This window comes from Danio rerio, chromosome 21, assembly GCF_049306965.1.
Source record: "Danio rerio strain Tuebingen ecotype United States chromosome 21, GRCz12tu, whole genome shotgun sequence".
Taxonomy (NCBI): Eukaryota; Metazoa; Chordata; class Actinopteri; order Cypriniformes; family Danionidae; genus Danio; species Danio rerio.
Genome location: NC_133196.1, coordinates 30,736,264 through 30,759,544, shown reverse-complemented (window position 1 = coordinate 30,759,544; position 23,281 = coordinate 30,736,264). Strand labels below are relative to the sequence as shown.

The following is a 23,281-nucleotide window of genomic DNA, read 5'->3' as shown; positions in this document are numbered from 1 at the left end:
CCCATTAGCCCACAGTGTGTGGGTAAACAGACAGGTGAGCCCGTGCGTTAGAGCAGCACAGCCAAAGGTCGCGATCGGTGGCCCTTATTCGCCGCTCCCTGCCCACCGATCAGGAAGACATGTTTACCTTTAATTAGCGTTATCGGTAATATGCAGAGCAGCCTGTCTCTTATCAGATTGACTCTGCACTGGCAGAACAAAAGCCTGTGGTTAAATTTGCCTCAAGGGTTTACAGGCTCTCTTATTCAAAATTAGCTTCCTTAATAGTCATTGTCTCCTCTGCTTTACCTCGCCTTTGCTCCTCCGGAAAGTAGGGCAGGCATTTTCAAAAGCGCTCATGCAAATGAAAAGAGGGCTATTCCAATTTAGAGGGAGAGAACGTAAACACGTCGCCACAAAACAAGGTTGTCTGCCTCGTTCCAGAGCAGAGATATTGGAGTTGAATCGCTGCAGGCTTTACGTTGTCTTTTTAGTATGATTTTCAGCTATAGTCTTAGACGCGGCATTGAATAGTGGTCGCAGGCTCTATGGGAAGGTAAATGCTGACAGGTAATGAATCTTTCCCGGCTGGTTTATTTTTCCTCTGGGTGGTTTTGAAGCAGCCATCATTCTGTGTCACAAATGTTAACCTCTCAGAGTCTCTGGCCCAGCAAGTGATCCTTAAAACAGTGATTTTAAACCTTCAAAGCAATCACATCTGCATTATGAAGTGCTTTTAAAGCATGCAGGGTAAGAATGTGGTTTTATGAGGTGTGCTGCTTGATATTATTTTGATTGCCTGTTTTCAATCAGTGGAAATAGTATTAATCTTTTTTTATTCAAGAATTGATGGCTGCTTATTTTCCCTGCTTATATTGTTAAAAGAAACCAAGTCATGTTCATGATTTTTTTATATTGCACTGTAATGCACTGTGTCATACACAAGTGTTTCTCCAAAACAGATTAATGTGATTGAAATATGTTTATGCAAGTATTATTGCATAACCATTATTATGCAATTTGAGCTATATGTTTAAACAGAAAGTATTATTTAATAATGTGCACTGTAATCATGATTTGCATGGAAAGAAACATTTTTCCACATCTTTAAAGGGCCATGAAACCCTCCTCTTTCGGTTTAAGTCTACTTCATTCATTCATTCGTTTTCTTTTCTGCTTGGTCCCTTTATTAATTCGGGGTCACCACGGCGGAATGAACCACCAACTTATCCTGCCTTATTCCTTATTCACCTGTACCGCATGTCTTTGGACTGTCGGGGAAACCAGAGCACCCAGAGGAAACCCACGCAAACGCAGGGAGAACATGCAAACTCCACACAGAAACGCCAACCTACCCAAATGAGGCTTGAACCAGTGACCTTCTTGCTGTGACAGCACTACCTACTGCACCACTGCGTCACCTTAAGTCTACTTCAGAATTTTAAACAAATGCATAATGGGTGTGGAGCTCTGCGAGCAGATGGAGGAGTGTGCATGGGCATGGCTGGCACAGCAGGGGTAAAAGAAGAGAGCGAACAACTGTTGGCTCACAAATTAAGACACAAACCGTGAGGAGATGCATGGTTTTTGCATGTTTACAGAGTTAAATTGCAAAGAAATAAAGTAAGTAGTTTAATGCCCTGCCGCATATGTGATTCGTAATTTCATACACACATAACCACAATTTGTTATATCATTATAAATAGAACCATGTTTATGTAAACGCGTAAAATAAACAAGGACTAAATGAGGACTTCTCTTCTCCTGAACCCCTGGGTCTGAATGCAAACACGGAGGATAGCAGTGCAGCAGGTCTTTTGCCCTGTCTATTTTAACCATTAACCCTGCCAGTAATCTGGAGCAATTCAAACATAGGCGAACACAGCAGCACAGATATAGTCAATGTGTCTGAATGGTAACAAACTCAACTGATAAAATACAAAGTCTGCATTCACTCATTCTCGAACTGCACTCCCTACAAAAATGCTTGCAGCACACAAACAGCTTTGCTGTACAATCAGCCCAGACAGCATTGCGGGGAAAACATGCAACAAACCCTATAGATCATGGAAACAAACACATTCGACCCTTCATGAATAGCTCATATACTGTGTGCCATACTCGGAAGCATGTTCTATCATCATTAATTAAGAAGCAGGGTTTTCTCATAGGATAATAATGAATAATAATGACAAACTGATTATTCACTCCACTAGCAGATTTGAGATAAGTCACCGATTTTAATTCCGCCCCAAAAATTATTTTAAACCTGGAAGATGAAATTAGCTGACAAAAGCTGAAAATGATCCAGTTTTCCCCACAGTTAAAGCTGACAGGTGCTAATGTTGTCTTAACTGATGCTCAACACACACAAATCTGTTACATTTTCAAACAAAAGTTCTCCAGGGTGTCTTGAACCTTTAAGGCTTTATTTTAACAGTCTAGTCTGAAAAAGTCTGAAGTGCAAAAGCATTAAGTGCGTGGTCTAACAGGGTTGAGCTTATACTCTTAAAGAGTTATAGGTGTGTTTTGATAATAAACCAATCAGAGTTTCATCTCCCATTCCCTTTAAGAGTCAGTTGCGTCACTTCATGGCACATTTGCTATTTACATGGTGGACTTTGTAAGTGAAAAAATTTAATACTTTAAAACAGTGAAACAGCAGCAAGGGGACTATGAGCTTCCTACATTCGGCCTTTACTTTCACTTTCTTTCATGCATAAGGAAACGGTGTTGTACGCTCTCCACTGAAGACATCAATTAGCCTGATTTATTATTGCATACAGAGGACAACATTTCCCATCCACACAGATCACAGAAACCAAAAAAATACATGCTGTATTATGCATGCCAGGCCAGTAGTTGGTGATATTACTATGCCCTTTTGCAAAAATTTCTCTATAGTCCACCATCGTTGAATTTGTACATCTTTTGTGTAACAACTGACATGCTATAATGGCATAGTGCATGTAGTGCATCTGTATTTTATTCATGCTAATAATACCCATACAATATCGACTATATATTTTAATGTTTGTAAAGTTCAAATGTATGTAGTTCCTACTCAGATAGTATGTGATTTTGGCTGCACCATTAGACTTCATGTCTGACTCATTGGCAAGATATTCCAGCAACACCATCAGAGCTTCATTATAAGTCCCTTTAAGGCATATTAGTTCACTTAGCAGTTATAAAAGCTAGAAGAGTAGCTATAATGGGGAAATGTCTGAAATCTCCAAAGCTGTGTCAAGATGTTTCAATCACATGCTTTCAATCATCTGTACATTTAGTCTCTTCAACTCAAGTCATTTATTTACGTTTACTTTAGGCAGGTTGAGCTAATGCATATGCATTCTAGATTGAAATAGATACTGAATAATGCACTAGTGGCTCCTACAGTCACCATGTTAAACTCTACAAATTCTCAATAATACATTTCACAGAAAAAAAACAAGAACTAAGTGTTTCTGCAAAGCTCTGCACTCTCTCTGTTTTACCATCTCTCCTGACTACCTGCAGTATCTGAGCTACAGTAACTAAGCACCGAGCAGATGTCTGCGTCTGGACTGCACCGTCTCTTCTGGCAGTTCTGCAGCCGTGATAAATCATGTCCTGCTGGGCTGTAATGGTACAAAAGGTGTTGAGCATCCCCATGTTGTACAGCACTCGTGTATGAGGTCCTTTATAATAGGGTTTTAAAAAATGATTAAGTGCTAAGAAGCACAGTGTAGCTGGACATGGTGAGGTTTGGGCCAACATGAGGTCACGCTGGATAAAACATGAATTCTGGTAAGGTCTAGCAGAAACTTTTTCCAGTGCATCTCTCATTCAGCTTACGCTCAATAGCTTGTTGGAGTCCAAAAATTCTAAAGCAGAACAAAACTGCCCAATCCGACTTACACCTTAGTTGCTAGTGGGAATGATATGACTGAATCCCCAGTAACACTTTATAACATTACATTTTTGTATGTGCTCTAAGACAGTAGTTCCCAACCTTTTCTTACCTAAGACCCGCTTTTCCCCCAGAAAATATTGTAAGGCCCCTTCAACATTTAATGATATTATCGCTCATAGGTTTGCAGTAAGGATGACAAAAAATTTGTTTTCAAACAAACGGTATGTTTATTCCTATATCTAGATTAGTTTATGCACAAATAATAGCCTTATGTAAAACAACGCAAAAGCCTTTGGCCTTTAAATTGGCTCCATATTAGATGCTAATTAGTTGCCAGTTGTTTAAAGATTCTTGTCAATAGTAGTGCTAATTTTTAAAATGGAATAAAACCATAGTTTAGCTAACTATCTTGGTATTTTGTGCATTTTGTGTTTCTAGTATTGCTAATGCTGCGACTTGAAATGTTTGGAGCTTACGTACCTGGGTCCAGTATGGTTGGGTCATTAATATTAGCTGCTGAAGGTGAATCGGTGAATCAGAAATATGACGCGACCCCCTCACAGAGCTCACTGAAATACTTAAATATATCTTAAAGAAATGAATATGTACCCTTTAATTGCAAGCATGTTGCGACCTGTGAGAATACACTTTTATATAATCTATAGTTTCAAATAAACAGTGTTATATATAAATCAGAGAAGTTATTTTTTCGGTTTTTGGAATTGTCATTTCATTTGAAACTTTAGCAGCCCAGGTGTCAGAGACATTTTACCTTTCTGAGCATCCCAAAGTGATGTAAATGCTAAAGGCAAGATCCCAATGGCTGTGCCTCTTTTTCTGGGTGATACTTTCAAGAAGGTGAGGGCAGATGAAACTTCAGAATCCCCCTATAATATATATACACAGGACGACCCTGCTGAAATTAGACTCCAGTAGACTTTAAGAGACTCTTGCAGACTTATATGAACTTCTTGAAGATGACTGTTTGACTGCAGCACAACCAACACATTCTCAATAAAGAATTCTGCTTGAAAGAGTCTCCTGGCTTTGGTTCTGAAATTTACTACAAACCTTTTGAAAAGGGTACTGTACCACCCCAGTGATACCTTGTGTATCTTTATTTCTAAGAGTGTATATACTACATTATTTAACTTGTACTTTTACCCCAGTGGTGGAAAAAATATGGCCTTTCATTGCTTTTAATTTTAGTAGATAAACAATTAAAATAGTAAATGTTTATTTTATAATAGTATATTGAATGATGCATCATCATCCATCTCTTCTATATATGTGTTGCTCCATCCCACATCATTTTCTACTTCTTATTCATATTCTGGTGCAGTATTGGTATAATACTAAACAGGGCAGCATCAATGACGTAAGCGTGCCCAGGCCCGATAGTAATGTTAGTGCAGGCCGTTGCAGGAGACGGGAGGGGGGACAAGCGTGCTTTGGCACGGTTCGAGGCAACTGTGCATAGTAAATGTAAATGTAAATGTAATGTGTATTTATATAGCGCATTTATTGTGTATGGCCATACACCCAAAGCGCTTCACAATCATGAGGGGGTGGGGGGGGGGTCTCTCCACACCACCACCAGTGTGCAGCATCCACTTGGATGATGCAACGGCAGCCACAGGACAACGGCGCCAGTGTGCTCACCACACACCAGCTATTGGTGGAGACAAGAGAAAGTGATAGAGCCAGTGAAAGTGCCCGCTCACTTTTGACAAGGCCTGTCCAAAAATATATTTCTGCTAATACAAATGCACTATTATTGTTGCATTATCATTGTTTATTTTTTTTGCTATGTTAAGAGATTTTAAATATATTAATTATTTCCCCTCCAATCACTTTCAATTATCACATTACACTTTGGTCATTTTCACAAATAAAATTTAGCCAGAGCCACATACAGTATGACCTCTAAATAAATAAGGGTGCTGTGACATGCACTTATATTAGGCACCCCTATATGCTAGAGTGGCACCCCTATATGATAGAGCAGCATAACAATGCTAAGTCACGCAGTTGCTTTCGTTTTTATGAACATACTAGAACATACTAGTAATATTAGTTTCAGCTATTATTTAAGTTTAATTGAGCAAAGGGAGCAATTGCATTGTGTTACCAAGGCAACTACTGATGTGCTTTGTGTAACGTTCCAAAGAGCTTTGTTGCAGCACGACAGTGGAAAATGAAACGGTATCCGTGCTGTCTGGCCCAGTTTGGCACAGAATGGAACAGTTCTGCTTAAAGAACAATTCAGCACGATAGTGGAAAAGCAGCTAATGTCTTCCTCTTCAAAAGCATCACCATGGATTTCCTTGATTTACACAGTTTCAGTCCGAGGCTCAATCTGTCACTGTGTATAATGGCAAGTCTTCAATTTATTCGGGAAGTCTTTAATCTGTATCATGTTGCACATCAGCTATGATCCCACAATGACATAATACCATGTGGCTCAGTCAGCCTGCTATGCTAGGCACACTCCAAACTCACTATTGGTCAAACTGGAAGGTTTGCAGAAGTCTGTTCAGAAATAAAGCATCAGAGCTAACGTCATTCACTATGGTTTTTAATGACGCGCAACTCGCATTGACAGGTCTAATCCACCTGCTTGATTCGATCTACCTGCTTACACTGCAGAAAAAAGAACTCAGATCCGATTCATATCATATAAATTTCGACATATGAACAAGGTTTAAATTTAATTTGAGTCAATCGGAATCCATATGATTTTTTTCTGTTTACATGTACATGGGTCATATCCGATCTGTGCCACATGGGAGAAAAAATCTGAATTGGGTCACTTGAACCATGCAGTGTAAATGCAGCCTAATAGTGTAAATTATCATATGCATTTGTTTTTATTGAAAATATGGAGTTACTCAAGATGGAGTAAGGTTAAAGAGGTATTATTGACCTTATTCTAAAAATGAATGTAAGTGAATGAGACCGGAAGTCTCGTACCAAAAAGATTCAAATGGCAGCGCCCGCTCATCTGCGGAGAATAAGGTCAATAGAAGCCAAATCATCTGAGCTCTGTAGGTAAACCTCCCTCCCCTAGTCTGAAGGAGTGTACTATAGAATGAAACTGTTGTCTTTAGTCCTTGTTAGTGCTCTGTCCTCCCATAAATCCTGAATCGAATCCCACTTGAAGCGGATCAAGACAAACCATAGGGGTTGCACTCACTGTTTAAGCCAGTGAATGGTATTCTAACTAGGCATTGAACTGGACTAAAGGAAATTATATACTGACATAAAGTCCTCTTGAAAGGAACATAAGTGTGATGCTTTGAATCCTTATATGAAGAACATAATTATTATTTTTGACCCTCTCTGCACATTAAACCTTTCTAGTCTCGGCTTTAAAAAAAAAATCACCTAATTGCCACTGGCATCAATACACTCACTCACACTGAAAGGAAGACATCATCCATTTTAAATCAGTAGTGGGGTTACCTGCAGGGCATGGGGGCAGGGGAAGTTGAAGTTGGTGATGGTATACTCTCCTTCAACTTCTGCCCTCATCACCCTCCATCCCATAATGCTCCAGCTGCTTCCCAGACAATCTCCCAGCTCAAAAAGAAGCTCAAGCGGATGTGGCAGCTAAATGCCTGCGTGGTCAGACCTGGGTCAGGCAAGAGCAGTGGGATGATGCGCTTGAAAGGCCATATGAGGGAGAGAGAGAGAAGCTTTATTACAGTGCAAGGGCAAGTCAGTTTGTATCTCGACAGTTTGACTGCTGTGGTATGTGTGGGAGATTATAATGTAACCAGAAGGTTACATGGCTTTGTTTTTACAACGCATCTAAAGTGTAAATATGATTGTGCTGTAGGTTTATTAAAGGGTCATTAAACTCCTTGATGCCATGGTGCCCCAAGTATATTCATCTGCTTAACATTTATGGACTTCTGCTTTTTATCACTTTAATGAATCCCTATTTGAGTAAATGATCAAATTAATCGACGTGTGTATTTTTTTAAGGGTTTTATCTGATTTATAGCTTTTTCTAGGCACCCCTAGAGAGACACAGTGTACTTGGGGATCTGTTAAAAAATACTATCAATGCCTTTGAAACCCACACATTAATTCACCACCCTCATTTTGATTCTGGTGCAAGAATTCACTGCACATGAATTGTGCAACTGCTGTTATTGTAGAAAATTAACCCGAAGGAGAAATACATAATTAATTATGATCAATAAAAGTGCGTGGATTGAGTAACTGATTTGAGGGATTCCTCAGAGAATCTTTAGCAAATCAAAAACATGAGTGAATGTTTACGTGATAACAACAAGTTATAGAAGGATCTTATACTTTTAGCCTTACAGAACTGATCTAAAAAGGGCACCTATGATGAAAACTATCTTTTTGAAGCTGTTTGGACAGAAGTGTGTGTAGGTATAGTGTGTTCACAGTCACATTGGAGTGATAGAAAGACCATGAACCTCTTTTTTTTAATTTCTTGAAGTTAAAATAGGACCTAAATCCTTCTCATTTTGAGGTCCACTGCAATGTGGCATAGGAGTGCAGTTTTCTCACCCACCGAATTGGTTGAAAGCCGTGGAATAATAAATCCATGCATTAACGTGTATTATATCAACAAGACTGGGGATCTGCGCAACGCAACTGGGATTAAAAGATCTGTTTAGCATGCTCTAATCATTAATCGTCATCAAATATGATCAATAAGTTTTTATAATTTTAAAGCGTTTATAAAACAGTACATGCGTGTAAAGAATTACAGCGATTTGACAGTTTTTATCACCACAGCCGCATGTCAGTACAATTTTAAAAGAAGACGCTTCAATCCCGGTTTGTGGACGATAAATCAGGTTTATTTTGTAAATTAACATAACAGATATCCGTAGAGCAGTTGATAGTATGTGTATCCTGTCACAATTGCTGTGCAAAAACATTGCAAAGTTAAACATACACGCACTGTGTGTGTGTCTGTAGCTGTCTGTGTGTCTATGTGCGGGCATGAACTTTAAAAAGACATTGTGTGTGATTCATCGTTGTAACTCCACAACAAATACATCGAATAATCATTTGGAAAGTTCTTCCAGTAGTATTTTTACAAACGTTACGTGAGATCTGTTTCTTTCATGTCTGTCACTGTGCTGTTTATCTGACTAAGCTGAGGCGGAAATTGAGGGACACTCTGGCAGCCATGTGGGACTGGTGGGTGGGGAGAACTAGCATTAAAAGCACAGGCAACAAAAACAGCTACATTGTGACCAGCGCAGAAAATATAATATTCTTAAAGGTATAATAAATAATCACATTCTGGAGACACAAAATACTTATCTTAAATCTTGAAAAAGGGGTAAAAAGAGTGCCCTTTAAAATAGGTCAGAACACTTTCTAAGAGCATAAAGCAATGATTTGCATTATAAAAGACTGTTCTGAGCAAAAAGACAAATAAACTATAAAAAGCAATTAGTTACTTTTTTTTAAAAGGCGAGTAAACCCATTGTCTTAGAAATGACAAGCTCTTTATTATGAAAAATGCGCAAGCCTGTTATAAATTGGAGCTGTTAAGTTGACAGCTTAATTTGTATAATCATTAACATCGATAATTTGCTTAATTTTATTTTTGAGTTATTTACTCAACTTTTTTAAACATCATCATACTGTAGTTAAGACATTACTAACCACACAGAGTATAGAGTTTTGTATTGAAAGAGGATTGAAGCTGAAGCAGAACATAAAAGTGGAAAGTTATGGTAGAATTTTTTATTTAGCAGATCTACAGGCTGAAAGAGAAATTGTTTTTTTTAGTTCTAACACAACTTTGTGAAAAGGTGCAAGTTTGATACCTGCATGGCTTGTCTGTTTGAAAGACTCCTGGTGTGATTTATTGAGGCTTCGGCTGGTCTTTGTCGAGGTTGGGTGATGAGAGAGAACCTGTTTGCTGCAGAAGGTCTTTGATGGTTGCAAAAACAAGGCCACAGCCTGGTACAATTTAGGGGTCTTTTTAGCTCAGCACCACCCGTTTCACCTTTACATCTCCTAGATTTGCAATCTTGTTATCAATGTTTTTTTCAAGACTGGGAGTGTCACACCATCAGTAGGGGAGTGAGATAATACAGAAGGTGTACTTTCATAGGAAAAGTTTATAATCTTTTGTCTTTTGGCTGGATGTTAAAGGGGCTCTATTGTGCTCTTTTACAAAGTCTTGATTCTGTGTAGAGGTGTACTACATGTTCTCACACGTATGCCGAGTTCAGACTGCATGATATTCAAAGTAGCCGTGTCAATGTTTTCACACTGCATGACTACCTGGAGTAGTGTTTTGTCACTGCTTTGTTTACACTTTAGGATGGATCCGTGACAGGGGGTTTCACACTGCATGGCTTTAGAATAGGAAGAATCATCAACAAAGACCGAAAAGAAGCACTTTAACGTCTCCCACATAGTTTACATTATTACAATACTTTTCAAAATGAAGATCAAAACTTACAAGTCACTTTATTTTTCTCCAAGTTAGATAGCCACACATTTTCATGTATTTTGTGAGAAGTCGAGGAATTTACATGTTGTAGATACAGCAGATCTAATATCTCCACTGCAGCACAGACTAACATAGCGCCCATGACCCATTATAGATTGGCTAATATTAGCTAATATTATCATTTTTAAGATGTTTAAACAACAAATATAGTATGTATAGTATAGTTGACAGTATAGTGTGCCCAACTGAGCCTGGTTTCTCTCAAGGTTTTTTTCTTTACTTTCATCAATTGGTGAAGGTTTGTTCCTCGCCATTGTCGCCTCTGGCTTGCTTTGTTTGGGACTTGTTGAGCTGCGCATCGATGGATTTGCTCTGTAGTGTTTGGACTTTCAGCACTGAAAATTAAACAACACTGAACGAAACTAAACTAAACTGAACTCTGAAGACTGGACTCGCAGTTTGAATGTACTAGAAGTTCTATGTTAAACTGCTTTAGCACAATCTACATTGTAAAAGCGCGATATAAATAAAGATGAATTGAATTAAGTTGAATTGAATCTTTCTTCAGAGTTAACTTTGAGATTTATAACTTAATCTTTTTTAAGCACAAACATAAAATCCTCACACTCACTAAGGGTGTTTTCACACCTGGGATTTGATTTATTTGATCCAGACTAAGGGCAACAAATGATACACTGTAGCTGCTTAGTTTTGGTTTATTTTCTCACAACACTTGCTGTGATCACAATCATTGAATGTATTCCTAAACTGCTTTTTCAATGGGTCAGATTTAACATGTGGGAATACTCCTACAGAACTCACAAAAGTAAACAAAGAGAGGAGATAAAGTTGAAAGAGACGACTGCGTTGGCTGACTGTGTCTCAGTTCAATTCTATAATTTCACTTTAGACAAAGTATGCATTTCGAGAGTTAAGCATGGATGCAGCTTAAAAACAATGTTATAATGCAGATTTTATCAGAAGTCAGTTCAGAATAAAGTCTATTCAGCCCTCAAACTACCATGGAGCTGTTGCTAAAGCGGTGTCATCCTCATCCCATGATGACTATGGAAGCTTTTTTAGTCCAAAAATGTGCAGCACTTTTTGCAATTGGGTCGGTATAAGTTTGGATCCTATTCTCACCACAAGCAAACTGCTCAAGTGTTTGTTTGAAAGCGTATTTGGTCTTCTTTTGGTGTGTACTCGAATGTGATTGCTGCATTCACAGTGACCCAAATGGACCGCACCAAACAGGAAAACGAATCGTAGTACGATTTAAACAAACTAAATGAGGCAGGTATGAAAGTATGTAATGCGTAGTCAGAGTCCTGGTGTATACTCAGTGAAGAGTGTAAACTAGTTCAGATTGTGTCTGGTTAGCCTGCATTGCATGGGCTTTGTGATTGAGATTTAAGTTTTTGTGGCACATCTGTCCAGCAAATTCACCCTTCAGCTTGTTATCCTTCATTGCCCTTGTTTATGTGAGCATTTTGTTTACATTATTGTTTGCCCTTTCTGAAATTTGCTCAGTCAGATTTGGTTTATTTTGTTTTTCCAGATGTTCGACATCTGGGCACTGAAGCCAGGTGTTTTGCTCTTTTGCCAGCAGGGACAGCCTGTTGACAGGTGATTGTGTCCTGCCTCAGCAACAGCATGCTCTAGAGAGATTAGTCACCCACAATGCCCTTCACTCATATGCATCATTGGTATTGCATCAAACACGGAGGCTGTATATCATAAATCACTGTCATTTCTCTTTCGAGTCATGAATGATAGCTTGTGTTAGCCTGTTGCAGGCCGTCTGTTAAGGTCATGAGATCAGGAGTTTGTGGTGCACTTTGTGGGGCCACATATTGTGCAGTTTAAAATAAAAGATCTATTATTCAGTCTTTTAATATTTCAGTTCTTCTTCTACCAAAAGTGTCCTTAAGCTGCATTAATCAGCTTAGTTTTACAAACAGTACTTTCTCTCATTTTTAACTGAGCACAGAGACTTTTGGAATAAAGTTCTTTAGAGGACACTTCAACACCTGCTGAAGTCTAACTCCAAAGATTTTTTTTTTTTTCAAAGTTTTTTTAAGAGATGTTCTTTGAATAAATTCTTCACAAAGAGTAAGATGTGCAGAGATCAGCAGAATTGAGAAAGTGAAGCAGCATTTGGATGATGGCACAAGTACGAACATTATCTGTCAGTACTGTCCTGATGACTGTACTAGGAGATGAGAATATCTGTTGAAACTACAGGTTTTTCTGAATATGTGAACTTAGATAGGGTACAGCCATTGAAATGAAATGTTGAGAAGGAATGCACCAGGAATAAATTGCACATCTGCATGCACTGTTTAAAACAGAATAGACTTTTATTTTTGTAATATCATCACCGTTAGAGTGAAAAAAAAACACCCATCTCATGATTCAGTAGATACATATGCCAAAATACTATACTATGGCAAGTTACACTTTAAAATAATGAATGAATTATTTAAAAAATTAAATATTAATTTTCTAACGTGAAGAAACAATTAGTAATACATTCATTATGGTATTTATTAATCTTTGTTAAAGTTAGAGTAACCCATCAGTCCTATTGCATCCAACCTAGTCTGAGCTACAATCAAACTGGCAATTATTTGCATGGAATTGAGTCAGTTTCTCTAACAAGGAGGCTAAAGACTATGGCCTACAGCATCTGTCGCTAGAGCACCTTTTAATGTCAGAGTAGTGAGGTTTACCTGCATAGCACTTCGCTAGCTGGCCTCCATTACACTCTCTTCTTTAAACCTCACACCCATCCTGAACGAGCCCCCATATGTAATCCATTGGTCCTACTGCACCCAATCTGGCTGAGCTGGGAGGGAAAACGGCTAGTTTTTATTTTTTTGTTTTGTTTTGTTTGTTTGTTTGTTTGTTTGTTTTTTTGCATGGGAGTCAGTTGATCTAACAAGTAGGCTAAAGATCATGGCCTCTAACGTCTGTTGCTAGAGCACCTTGAGGTCAGAAGAGTGAGGCTTACCTGCATAGCAATACACTAGCTGGCCCCCATGACACTCAACTCCCTAAACCTCACTCCCACCCTGGATGAGCCCCCTTGTGTAACCCATCAGTCCAACTGCACCCAACATGCTCTGAGCTGGGATTAAACTGTCAATGCTTTGCATGGGAGTTGGTTGCTCTGAAAAGGAGGCTAAAGACCATGGCCTATAGCGTCTGTCCCTAATGCACCTTTTGAAGTCAGAGGAGTGAGGTTTACCTGCAAAGCACTTCGCCAGCTGGCCTCCATAACACTCACTCCCCAAAACCTCACTCCCATCCCTGGCGAGCACCCATGTGTGACCCAGCAATCCTATGCACCCAATCTGGCTGAGCTGGTATTGAACCAGTGGTTCTTTGCATGGGAGTCGGTTGCAAGGAGGCTAAATACCATGTCCTCTAGAGTCATGGAATGTCGCTAGAGCAACTTTTGAGGTCAGAGGGGTGAGGTTTACCTGCACAGCAGTTCACTAGCTGGCCTCTGTTACACTCACCTCCTTAAACCTCACTCCCATCCCAGATGACTTAGCATGTGTAACCCATCAGTCCTACAGCACCCAATCCGGCTGAGCTGGGAAAGAACTGGTGATTCTTTGCATGGGAGTCGATTGCTCTAACAAGGAGGCTAAAGACCCTGGCCCCTAGCATCTGTCCCTAGAGCAAATTTTGAGGTCAGAGGAGTGAGGTTTACTTTAAAAGAGTTAACGTTATTCAAGTTAAATTTAAGTGCATTAACTCAATGTGCATTAACTAATGCAACAAGAACCACTTTAGATTTTAATAATGTTTTTTTAAATGTTGATTTATGATTAATAAATTATTTACAAGATTGTTCATACTTTATTAATGTTAATAAATACATGAATCAACATTTACTCATGGACCATTATTCCAACATGTTACCCTATTGCAATAAAATGGTATATTTTTATAATGCCCCAATATTTATTTAATGTAGCATACAACATAGCTGTTTGTATATAATAGTGCTCTGCAAATTTTCAAAGATCAAAGTGTACAAAGGAAGAGTTTAGAAAAATCCATGCAACGGTAAAATTCGTAATTTCCTGTCATTTGCGACTTCAGACAGAGTACATCAAACTCTTATCCTTGCGATCAAGTCAATCATATTTTTCATCCACATCCTGCATCCCCTGTGAGACATTCTAATCCCAGTATCATTCATAGTAGATAAGAGTATCTCAAACCAAATGAAAAACAGAGCGGAAGGGAGAGCGAGAAGACTGATGAAGTGTTTCATAACACGGTTCCACACGAACAACCGAGGCATTAAACTCTCTGTTCAAAACTTCTTCATTCCTGTCATTCCTCTACCTGGATTTACTTAAACAAAATGGATTGTGATGGTACAGTGAATCTGTAACAGGAGAGTGTGTTTGAACTGGAGTGACACTCAAACTGAATTATTCCTTTTGGAAGAATTTCACTTACACATCATAGCTGTTGAAGCCTCTGCAGCGAGATTGAATAGTGACATGCATTTTAACTAGCCTTACTTGTTGGATTCACTCAGCATCTCATGAAAGACCCAGCTGGCCCAGCATGATGTTTTGATTGAAAAAAACATTTTATCATTGCCTAATATCTTTTTGTTTGTTCATTCAGTAGATTTTGCTCCATTGATATTGTCACTGGCATCAGACAAATAGTGTCCTAACTCCAAGTGATGAGATTGCTACATGATAAAAGGTATCTTTTCTGTGCTAAAAGGAGTTTTTTCCTTACCATCTACAACAGTGGTGTGGAAAGTTTCAATTTTATGAGCAGTTACTATTTCTGTGACATCATTCCTGGAAAATTGTCATAAACTACTATGGCAATGGTTACCTCAGGTTCTGATTATGTGCTTTATTTAGTGTGATTATACTATACAACTCGTTAGAATATTTGCTTCTGATTGGTCAGTCTTCACACTTCAACGATAAGTTATTCCCAGATAACAACCACTGAAACTAACAACACAGACTCATCTGGGTACTTCGAATCATCTTGATCAAAAGTGAATATTATTTATTATTATATTTATATGCTTGTCTGTCCTGCCAGAGTTTTGGCTGTTTGGCACCGTCTTATATATATATATATATATATATATATATATATATATATATATATATATATATATATATATATATATATATATATATTAATATATAGGGTTAGTGCAGGGATGGGCAAACTCGTGCCTGGAGGGCCGATGTCCTGCACAGTTTAACTCCAACTCTCATCAAACACACCTGCTTATAGATTTCTATTGATCTTGAAGACTGATGGGCATGTTCAGGTGTTTTTGATTAGAGTTGGAGCTAAACTATGCAGGACACCGGCCCTCCAGGACCGAGTTTGCTCACCCCTGGGTTAGTGTATGCCCTATTCAGGTGTATTTGTTTTTGTCAGCTTTGCATCCATCTTTTATGGCTCAGAACAATGTTTTGTGTCTAATTCTACCATTTTGTGGTAAGTAGCTATGTAATAAGCAGGACAAAGTACCCTGCAAAAAATTATTTTCTTACTTAGTTTTTGTACTTAGTTTTCATTTTCTTGTTTCTAGTCCAAATATATAAAAATTCTTAAATCAAGAGGCATTTTCTATACAAGCAAAACAAAATTTGTCTTGTTTTCAGAAATATTAAGTCAAAATTAGAGGAGCTTTTCCTTAAAACAAGCTAAATAATCTGCCAACAAGCTAAGAAAAATAATCTTATTTCAAAGCGAAAGCAAGGTTATTTTGTTTACCACACTGACAGAATATTTTACTTATTTTAAGGAAAAACTCACTGAATTTAGACTCAATAATTCTGAAAACAAGACTATATGTTTTGCTTGTCTAGAAAAGGCTTCTTAATTTAATATTTTTTTAGAAATTTGCACCAGAAACAAGACAAACTCTAAAGCAAAAAACTAAGAAAAGCATTCTTTGCCGTATACACCCAGGCGGTCAGTTTTCTGCAATAACAACTGCATGGATGTACTTTATCCCTCACATGTATGCGGCCAGAATGAGTTTTAATACTATTTTACGTGTTATTTATTTCTATGCTGAAAGCACCAGCAGATTGTTTACCTCCGATCTTTTAAAACTCACAAAAGCATTTATAGTTTAGACATCAACATTAGACCTGTGTCTGCCAACAACAAACACACATCAGTTGCTCAGCTATACTTTTAATAATGTTAATGATAAACCTCAATTATAAATCTGTCCATTTCATTGGGAGTAGTGCACTATTGTTTGATTGTAAATGGCTGATATTGAAATGTTGTTTTTGTGTCGGTTGTCACTCAAATTTTGTTGTCATATGTTGTAAGGACATTAGCCCCTTTCACAAAACGATACTAGTAAATGGAAAATTACTGGAAGGACTTTACTGGTAACTTCAAAAAAGTGATGTTCACACAGGCAATTACACTCCAGAATTTTTTCGGAAAACACCATTCCAAAATACTGGTAAATTCCGACATCATTAACCAGAATTGAGCTTTAAACGGCTGCCTTTGTATTTGTAAACAATTGACTACATTACAAACTCTGTGGATAGATGAGTATTGTGAACACCTTCGATGAAAACATATGGAGGAACACTTTCGCATGTCGAGATGTACATATTATGTGTGTGGGCTGGTGCTTACCGCTGCTTCACATGCACACTCGTCAAACAACAGAACTTGATGGTCAACAAACATCAGTTTGTCATATTTTATCGATAATTTTATACACAGTAGGCATTAAGAAAGAACATACAAATGTTATCTGACTAACATCGGGTTGCAAAATGTGTCTGGAAAAATATTCAAAGGCTTTTATTTTCATACACAGCTTGGATGTGAATGCGTCTGAATGTTCTGACATCTCACTTCAGCGTGTTATAATCGTGAAAATGCTCTTTCTGGCAATTTTCCTTTTGCGTTCACACAGAGCAGCATTCCAGCAATTTAGTGGTAATGTTACAACTTCTCTTTCCGGAAAATTTATTTACAGGTATTTTAAAAAAGGTTGTTCACACATACAGACCTTTCCAGAAAATTGCTTTCCAAATTAATTTTCTGGAAAGGTCTGTATGTGTAAAAGGGGCTGGCATTTTAAGGTAAAACACAATAGTGCACAATTTGCAATACTGATGTCACATTATAATGCTCCTGCAATTCTTTCAACAAACCCAAAGTAAGTCAATGGTTACTGAAGCATTTATTTTAGCATTTGCCTAAAACCTTCTTGTGCATTCATTCAGTAAATTTCCCCTCATTGGTATGATGAAGGAGACGTCAATATCAGACTAGCATTAGCTATTTTTTTTATCTTCGCCCTTTAGACTCCAGAACACGCTCTGCATTCACCTCATGCTCTGTTTGATATTTGTCAGACATCAGCATCTCAATGAGAACCTGTCAGTTGAGGTCAGAGGAAGGAAGGAATATATCCAAACTCTAAACGTGTGTGGAAGTTTTATCAATCCCTGGCTTTGTGTCAGAGAACACAAAGCACTTTTTTTATTGTTCTTGTTGTTTTGGCCCTTTTCAGAGACTGATAGCAGACCATGCTAAAGCTGCAGAATAGTAACGCATTCAATGATAACAGTGTCACTCGATGTTCCCCACAAGAGCAAGGCAGCATTTCTTCACAAATATTGAATGCTCAAGTGCACCATCCAGAGGTAGCTGGTGGCAGGTGGAAGGGTTATTGGAGGGAATAAATCACTGTTAAAACAAAACAGCAGCAAACTGTCAGTGGTTATACATGTCAGGATGCATGAAGCCAGTTTGTGTGAAAATGTGAGTGCCTCTGTGAGACAGACACCGTTTCTTCTTCTTCATTGAGATCAGTGGTATAAAGTAACCAATTACAAATTTTCAAATTACTGTAATTGAGTAACTGAATTGTAATTTACTAAGTAGTTTTAAAAATGTGTACTTTTACTTTGCCTTTAGTACATTTTTAGTGCTGTATCAGTACTTTTACTCCACTATTTTCCTTCAACCTGCAGTAACTACGCGATTTTTTTCTTGTCTAGGGTGATTGTAGTAGAAAAATAAGTCCTGTGATTCCTGTCCAATGAAATCACACATAGGCAGTAAATAGCATCATACTGAACAACCTGAAGACATGTATGCTTTCTAAATGCATTAAATGTGTCTAAAATCTCAATGACCCAAAGACAGTTTAGTATGCATGTCACAGATGAAATGAGAGATGTTTACTGTATGAAGGCTTAAATCACCAAATAGTCTTAAACAATAACTAAATGCACTACAGAATTTTACGTTTTCATGCACACACGGACAAATTGCATGTACACTACCCAACAAAAGTCTTGTCATTAATCCCAGTTGTAAGAGCAACAAATAATAACTTGACTTCTAGTAGATCATTTGGAAAAGTGGCAGTAGGTAGATATTTTTCCAATGAATTAAGGAAAAGTCATGGTTTGGGGTAAAATATTCAGTATGGGGGCATGGAAGAGATCCGTAGAGTGGATGGCAACATCAACAGCCTGAGGTATCAAGACATTTGTGCTGCCCATTACATTACAAACCACAGCAGAGGGCTCCTTCTCATACTTCAGCCTCCGCATCAAAGTTCCTGAAAGGAAAGAGGGTCAAGGTGCTATAGGATTGGCCAGCCCAGTCACCAGACATGAACATTATTGAGCATGTCTGGGGTAAGATGAAGGAGGAGGCATTGAAGATGAATCCAAAGAATCTTGGTGAACTTTGGGAGTCCTGCAATAACGCTTTCTTTGCCATTCCAGATGACTTTATTAATAAGTGATTTGAGTCATTGCAGAGATGTATGGATGCAGTCGTCCAAGCCAATGAGAGTCATACACAATAATAATTATTCTTCCACTGCACCATGATTTTATTTTCAATACTCACATTATTTCTGTTAATTAACAAGACTTTTGTCTAAGCAAAGTCAGAATGTACTGTCCTAATAAAAATTTTTTTTTTTAAAATCAAGGCATGATCATATTTTATTTTAGTCAAATAAGCATAACCTAGAGGCCTTTTTCTTTAATGTAAGCCACTTCTGATACCATTGGATCAAACAGAAGTCAATTTATTATTTGTTGTTCCTAAATTTTGGATATGTGACTTTTGTCTGGTAGTGTAAACGCATCTGCTTTTCACAGCATAATACTCAATACTCATTACTCTTGAATAGTTTTAAAAGGGCTACTTTTTACTAATACTTTGAGTAATATTTACGACAGATACTTTTACTCTACTTACACTACATTTATGGGCAAGTAATGTTTTTTTTACTTGAGTATGATTTTTCAGTTTTCCCAGGGATGGGTTGCGGCTGGAAGGGCATCCGCTGTGTAAAAACTTGCTGAATAAGTTGGCGGTTCATTCCGCTGTGGCGACCCCGGATTAATAAAGTGACTAAGCTGACAAGAAAATGAATGAATTTAATAACTTTTTAATACCCTTTCCATTCTATTGCATTGTTGCATTTATGCAATTTTGACCACCAGGTGTGCTGTTTTGAACACTATAAAATGGTGAATCATTTCACAAAGAAATTAGTTCAGTTGTTTTGTAGCTTTAAAAAGCTTAATTTCTCCCGTCACTTGACAACATAGTATATTTGAAATGTTGAGGGGTTCTTGGGAGGCAACAAATAATAGTAGCTATGCATGTCAGGATGTAAGTAGCCAGTGTGAATTCATGAATGCAAATCTAGGCAAGTGGTACTCACTGCAGAGCCACATGGGCAGAGCTGAGCTCCAGCAAAGGCGAGCTTGAGCTCCAGCTCATCCCTGCTGCACTTCTTCTACAAGTGATGTCACTGGGGGTTGGGGTTAGGGTGGCGGTAGGGATACGCTTTAAAACAGCTAATAGGAGGAGTAGCTGGAGCTCAAGCTCCCCTTGAGGCGAGCTCCACCCAAGTTGTTCTGCAGCGTGCACCTTCTTAATCTAGGAGCCACATAATTTATTCTCCTCCATTGTAAAGAATATGGTTGGACACATTTTTATATAGTTAGTGTTGTTTTGGCTTTTTTTTAGAATCTGATAAACCATGCTAAAGCTGCAGAATTGATCGATGCTAACATTGTGACTTCATGTTTCCAATGAGTGCAAAGTAGCAATTTTGAAGCTCTGTGCACTCAAGTGCTCCACCCAGAGGTGACTGGGGACAGATGGAAGTGTTCTTGGTAGGGAATGAATCACCGTTAAAATGAAAACAGCAGGAAACTGTCAGTAGTTATACGTGTCAGGATGTCAGTAGCCAGTGTGTGCGTAAGTTTGTGCGCCTCTGTGAGAAAGACTGATGAATGCAAAACATGGAGCCACACACCATTTCCCTTCCTGCATTACAAAGGGCACTGTTGAGCTCTTCTCCCAAGGGTGAGGCGCTGTAGCATGACCAGATGTTTCTCTTTGCTCACAAGATATTTCCCATCGCTCTAGCCATCATTCGTTTCGTTTATATCCAATACATTTTTGAATATCCATGTTTTAAATTGCTTCGTGCTCCAGAGGTTTTTCTAGATGTTTAGGTCTTATCTGTTGTACCCATGTAGAGCACTGTATATTTTCAGAATTGACTTGGCGGTGGGTTGACTGAACAACTAGTCAACTAATTGGTCTTGAAGAAAGCGCTGTGTAATTAAAGGGCTTCTTTGGTTCGGGTTCACTTGAACCCAATCATACTCGGTTTGTAGGGGGTGTTTACAAACTGTCTAGCTGTCAGCGCACTAATTAAAGTGTCACTGAAAAGCAAAAAATAATGCATTTCTTCAACTTAGGGCACTTTTATGTCATTGGGTTGATTTTGTGTTTAACAAATTTTAACTTCTTTAACTACTGTACTTTTTTCATGTCATATCTAAGAAGCTTTTTTATCATCAAGTATTTATTTTTGCATCTTTTTAAATATTCAAAGTATATTTTCAGCAAGTACTTGTTTTTATATTTGCTGTTTATTTCATTTATTGGATTTGAGCTGTTTTTCATGTCCAGATAAACAAAAATAATTAATAATATCTTGGGAGAAATGTCTTGGTTTTGTATTTGTTTTCTTTTTAATTTTACAATTGAAAACATAAGTCAATCAAACTTGTTTTTAATCAAGGCCATTTGTTAATAAAGATTCATTTTAGTGTAAAATGCACTGGTTGTTATACTTTTTCATTTTTTCAGTTTTTAATTATTAAAATATTTATTTATAAATGAATCAAATAATATAATAATTGATATAATTATATAATTATAATGAAAATAATTTAATTATAAAATCATAATTATAAGTTAATATCACATGTGAGCAGAATATAAATTTTTTTGTTTATTTGTTTATTTATTGATTGCTTTATTGTTTATAATAAAGCTAGCTGTAGTCTTGCATGCAAATACATGTAGAAAAACAAAAGATTCTGACATTTAATTTACTGATTATTCCCATTACAGAATTACATTTTTAAAAATTATAATAAAAATCTAATACAAGTAATACAAATCTAATACAAGTAAAAACAATTCTTTGATGAATGCATTTACTCTGTTGGACATTTTTGTATCATAAAGGAATTGTTCATTTAGACTTAGGGCGGTTTCACGCCTAGACTTTTGTTTTGGAACCTGGCACGTTTCCCTAGTTAGAGCGATTCGTTTGGCATATGTGAATCCAGCAATCGCGCTCGGATCGGAAAACAATCGGACCGAGATTGCCTGAATGAGGGGGTCTTTGCTTAATTGAAACAAACTCTGGAGCGAATCGATTGTGGGTGGGATGTCATTCCTACTTGTAATTGCGCGCTTCATGTAAAATACGAAAGTAAAAACGTGTTAACTATTCATGAGAGCTGTTTATCCGTTAGTAAAATTGACCGAACAGCAGTCTTGGTCAATCTGTTGTTTCTCTTTATATTGTAAAGCCTATAATGCACAAGCCAACTGCTATGTAGGAGAAAGTCTTACCTTTGATTTATATCTGGTGATGATGTCTGCGGGTGTCACCATTCAAAATGAAAGCGTACCTTTTCGCTTATAATGTCTTATTGCTCATCGTCATAAAAAGAAAATAAGGATGCATGATAGCTAAGCAGGATACAAATAAATTGTGAAACTCTGACCAATGTGAGGAGAGTTTTCTTACATGTGACTTGTTTTAGCTCTTTTGCTCTGCTTAGAAGCTTTGCCGTATGAAAGTGAAGCGCACCAAGAACAAAGTGCAACAATGTAAAAATTTTAATCCTTTTTTCGCAACAAAAGAATTGATCCTCAGGTGTGAAAGCACCCTTAAAGTCCAGAAATGCTCACAATCTCAATTGGCTAGTCATTCTGACTTATCAACAAGTATGACTTCCAATGTCTAAACAAACTGTCCATTCCCACACAGGAACAAGGAAAGGTTGGTGTGATCTTCAATGTGGGCACAGATGACATCACCATAGACGAGCCTGCGGTCACTGTCAACGACGGCAAGTACCACGTGGTTCGCTTTACGCGTAGCGGTGGCAACGCCACCCTCCAAGTGGACAACCAGCCCGTCATCGAGCGCTTCCCGTCAGGTAGGACCACGTGGAGAATGGGGAAAGCCATCAGGGTTGGGGACGGGGGGGGGAATCCCATTACACATGTGGTTGGTAGATATACTGGGAGCAGCTCCTCTGGGAATGGACACATGGAGGTCAGAGAGAAACACTCATAAATCAGAGGGACGCTGTTTGAAGCCCTCGCCCCAGATTTGGATTCTTACCCTTATTGAAGTGTACAAATTGATTTATAATTTCAAATGCGAATGATTTGGGTTTGAAGTGCACTGTTTTCCCCCTCAAACTCTTCCCAGAGAGTTTCTGAGTCACCACATGCAGCGCCCAGATAACCGCCGTGTGCACAATCTAATAACAATTGCAAATTGACACATTTCCCCCCAAGCTGCCTTG

At 38.0% G+C, this 23,281-nt stretch overlaps 1 protein-coding gene across 51 annotated transcripts in view; it reads left to right on the top strand.

The window, feature by feature from the left end:
* Positions 1 to 23,281, top strand: part of nrxn2a (neurexin 2a) — a 708,141-nt gene that overhangs the window by 648,433 nt on the left and 36,427 nt on the right. For all 51 annotated transcript variants that reach the window (XM_073934759.1, XM_073934753.1, XM_073934748.1 and 48 more), the window contains 1 exon segment: positions 22,735 to 22,906. In XM_073934759.1, the coding sequence (XP_073790860.1) occupies positions 22,735 to 22,906 (172 nt within the window).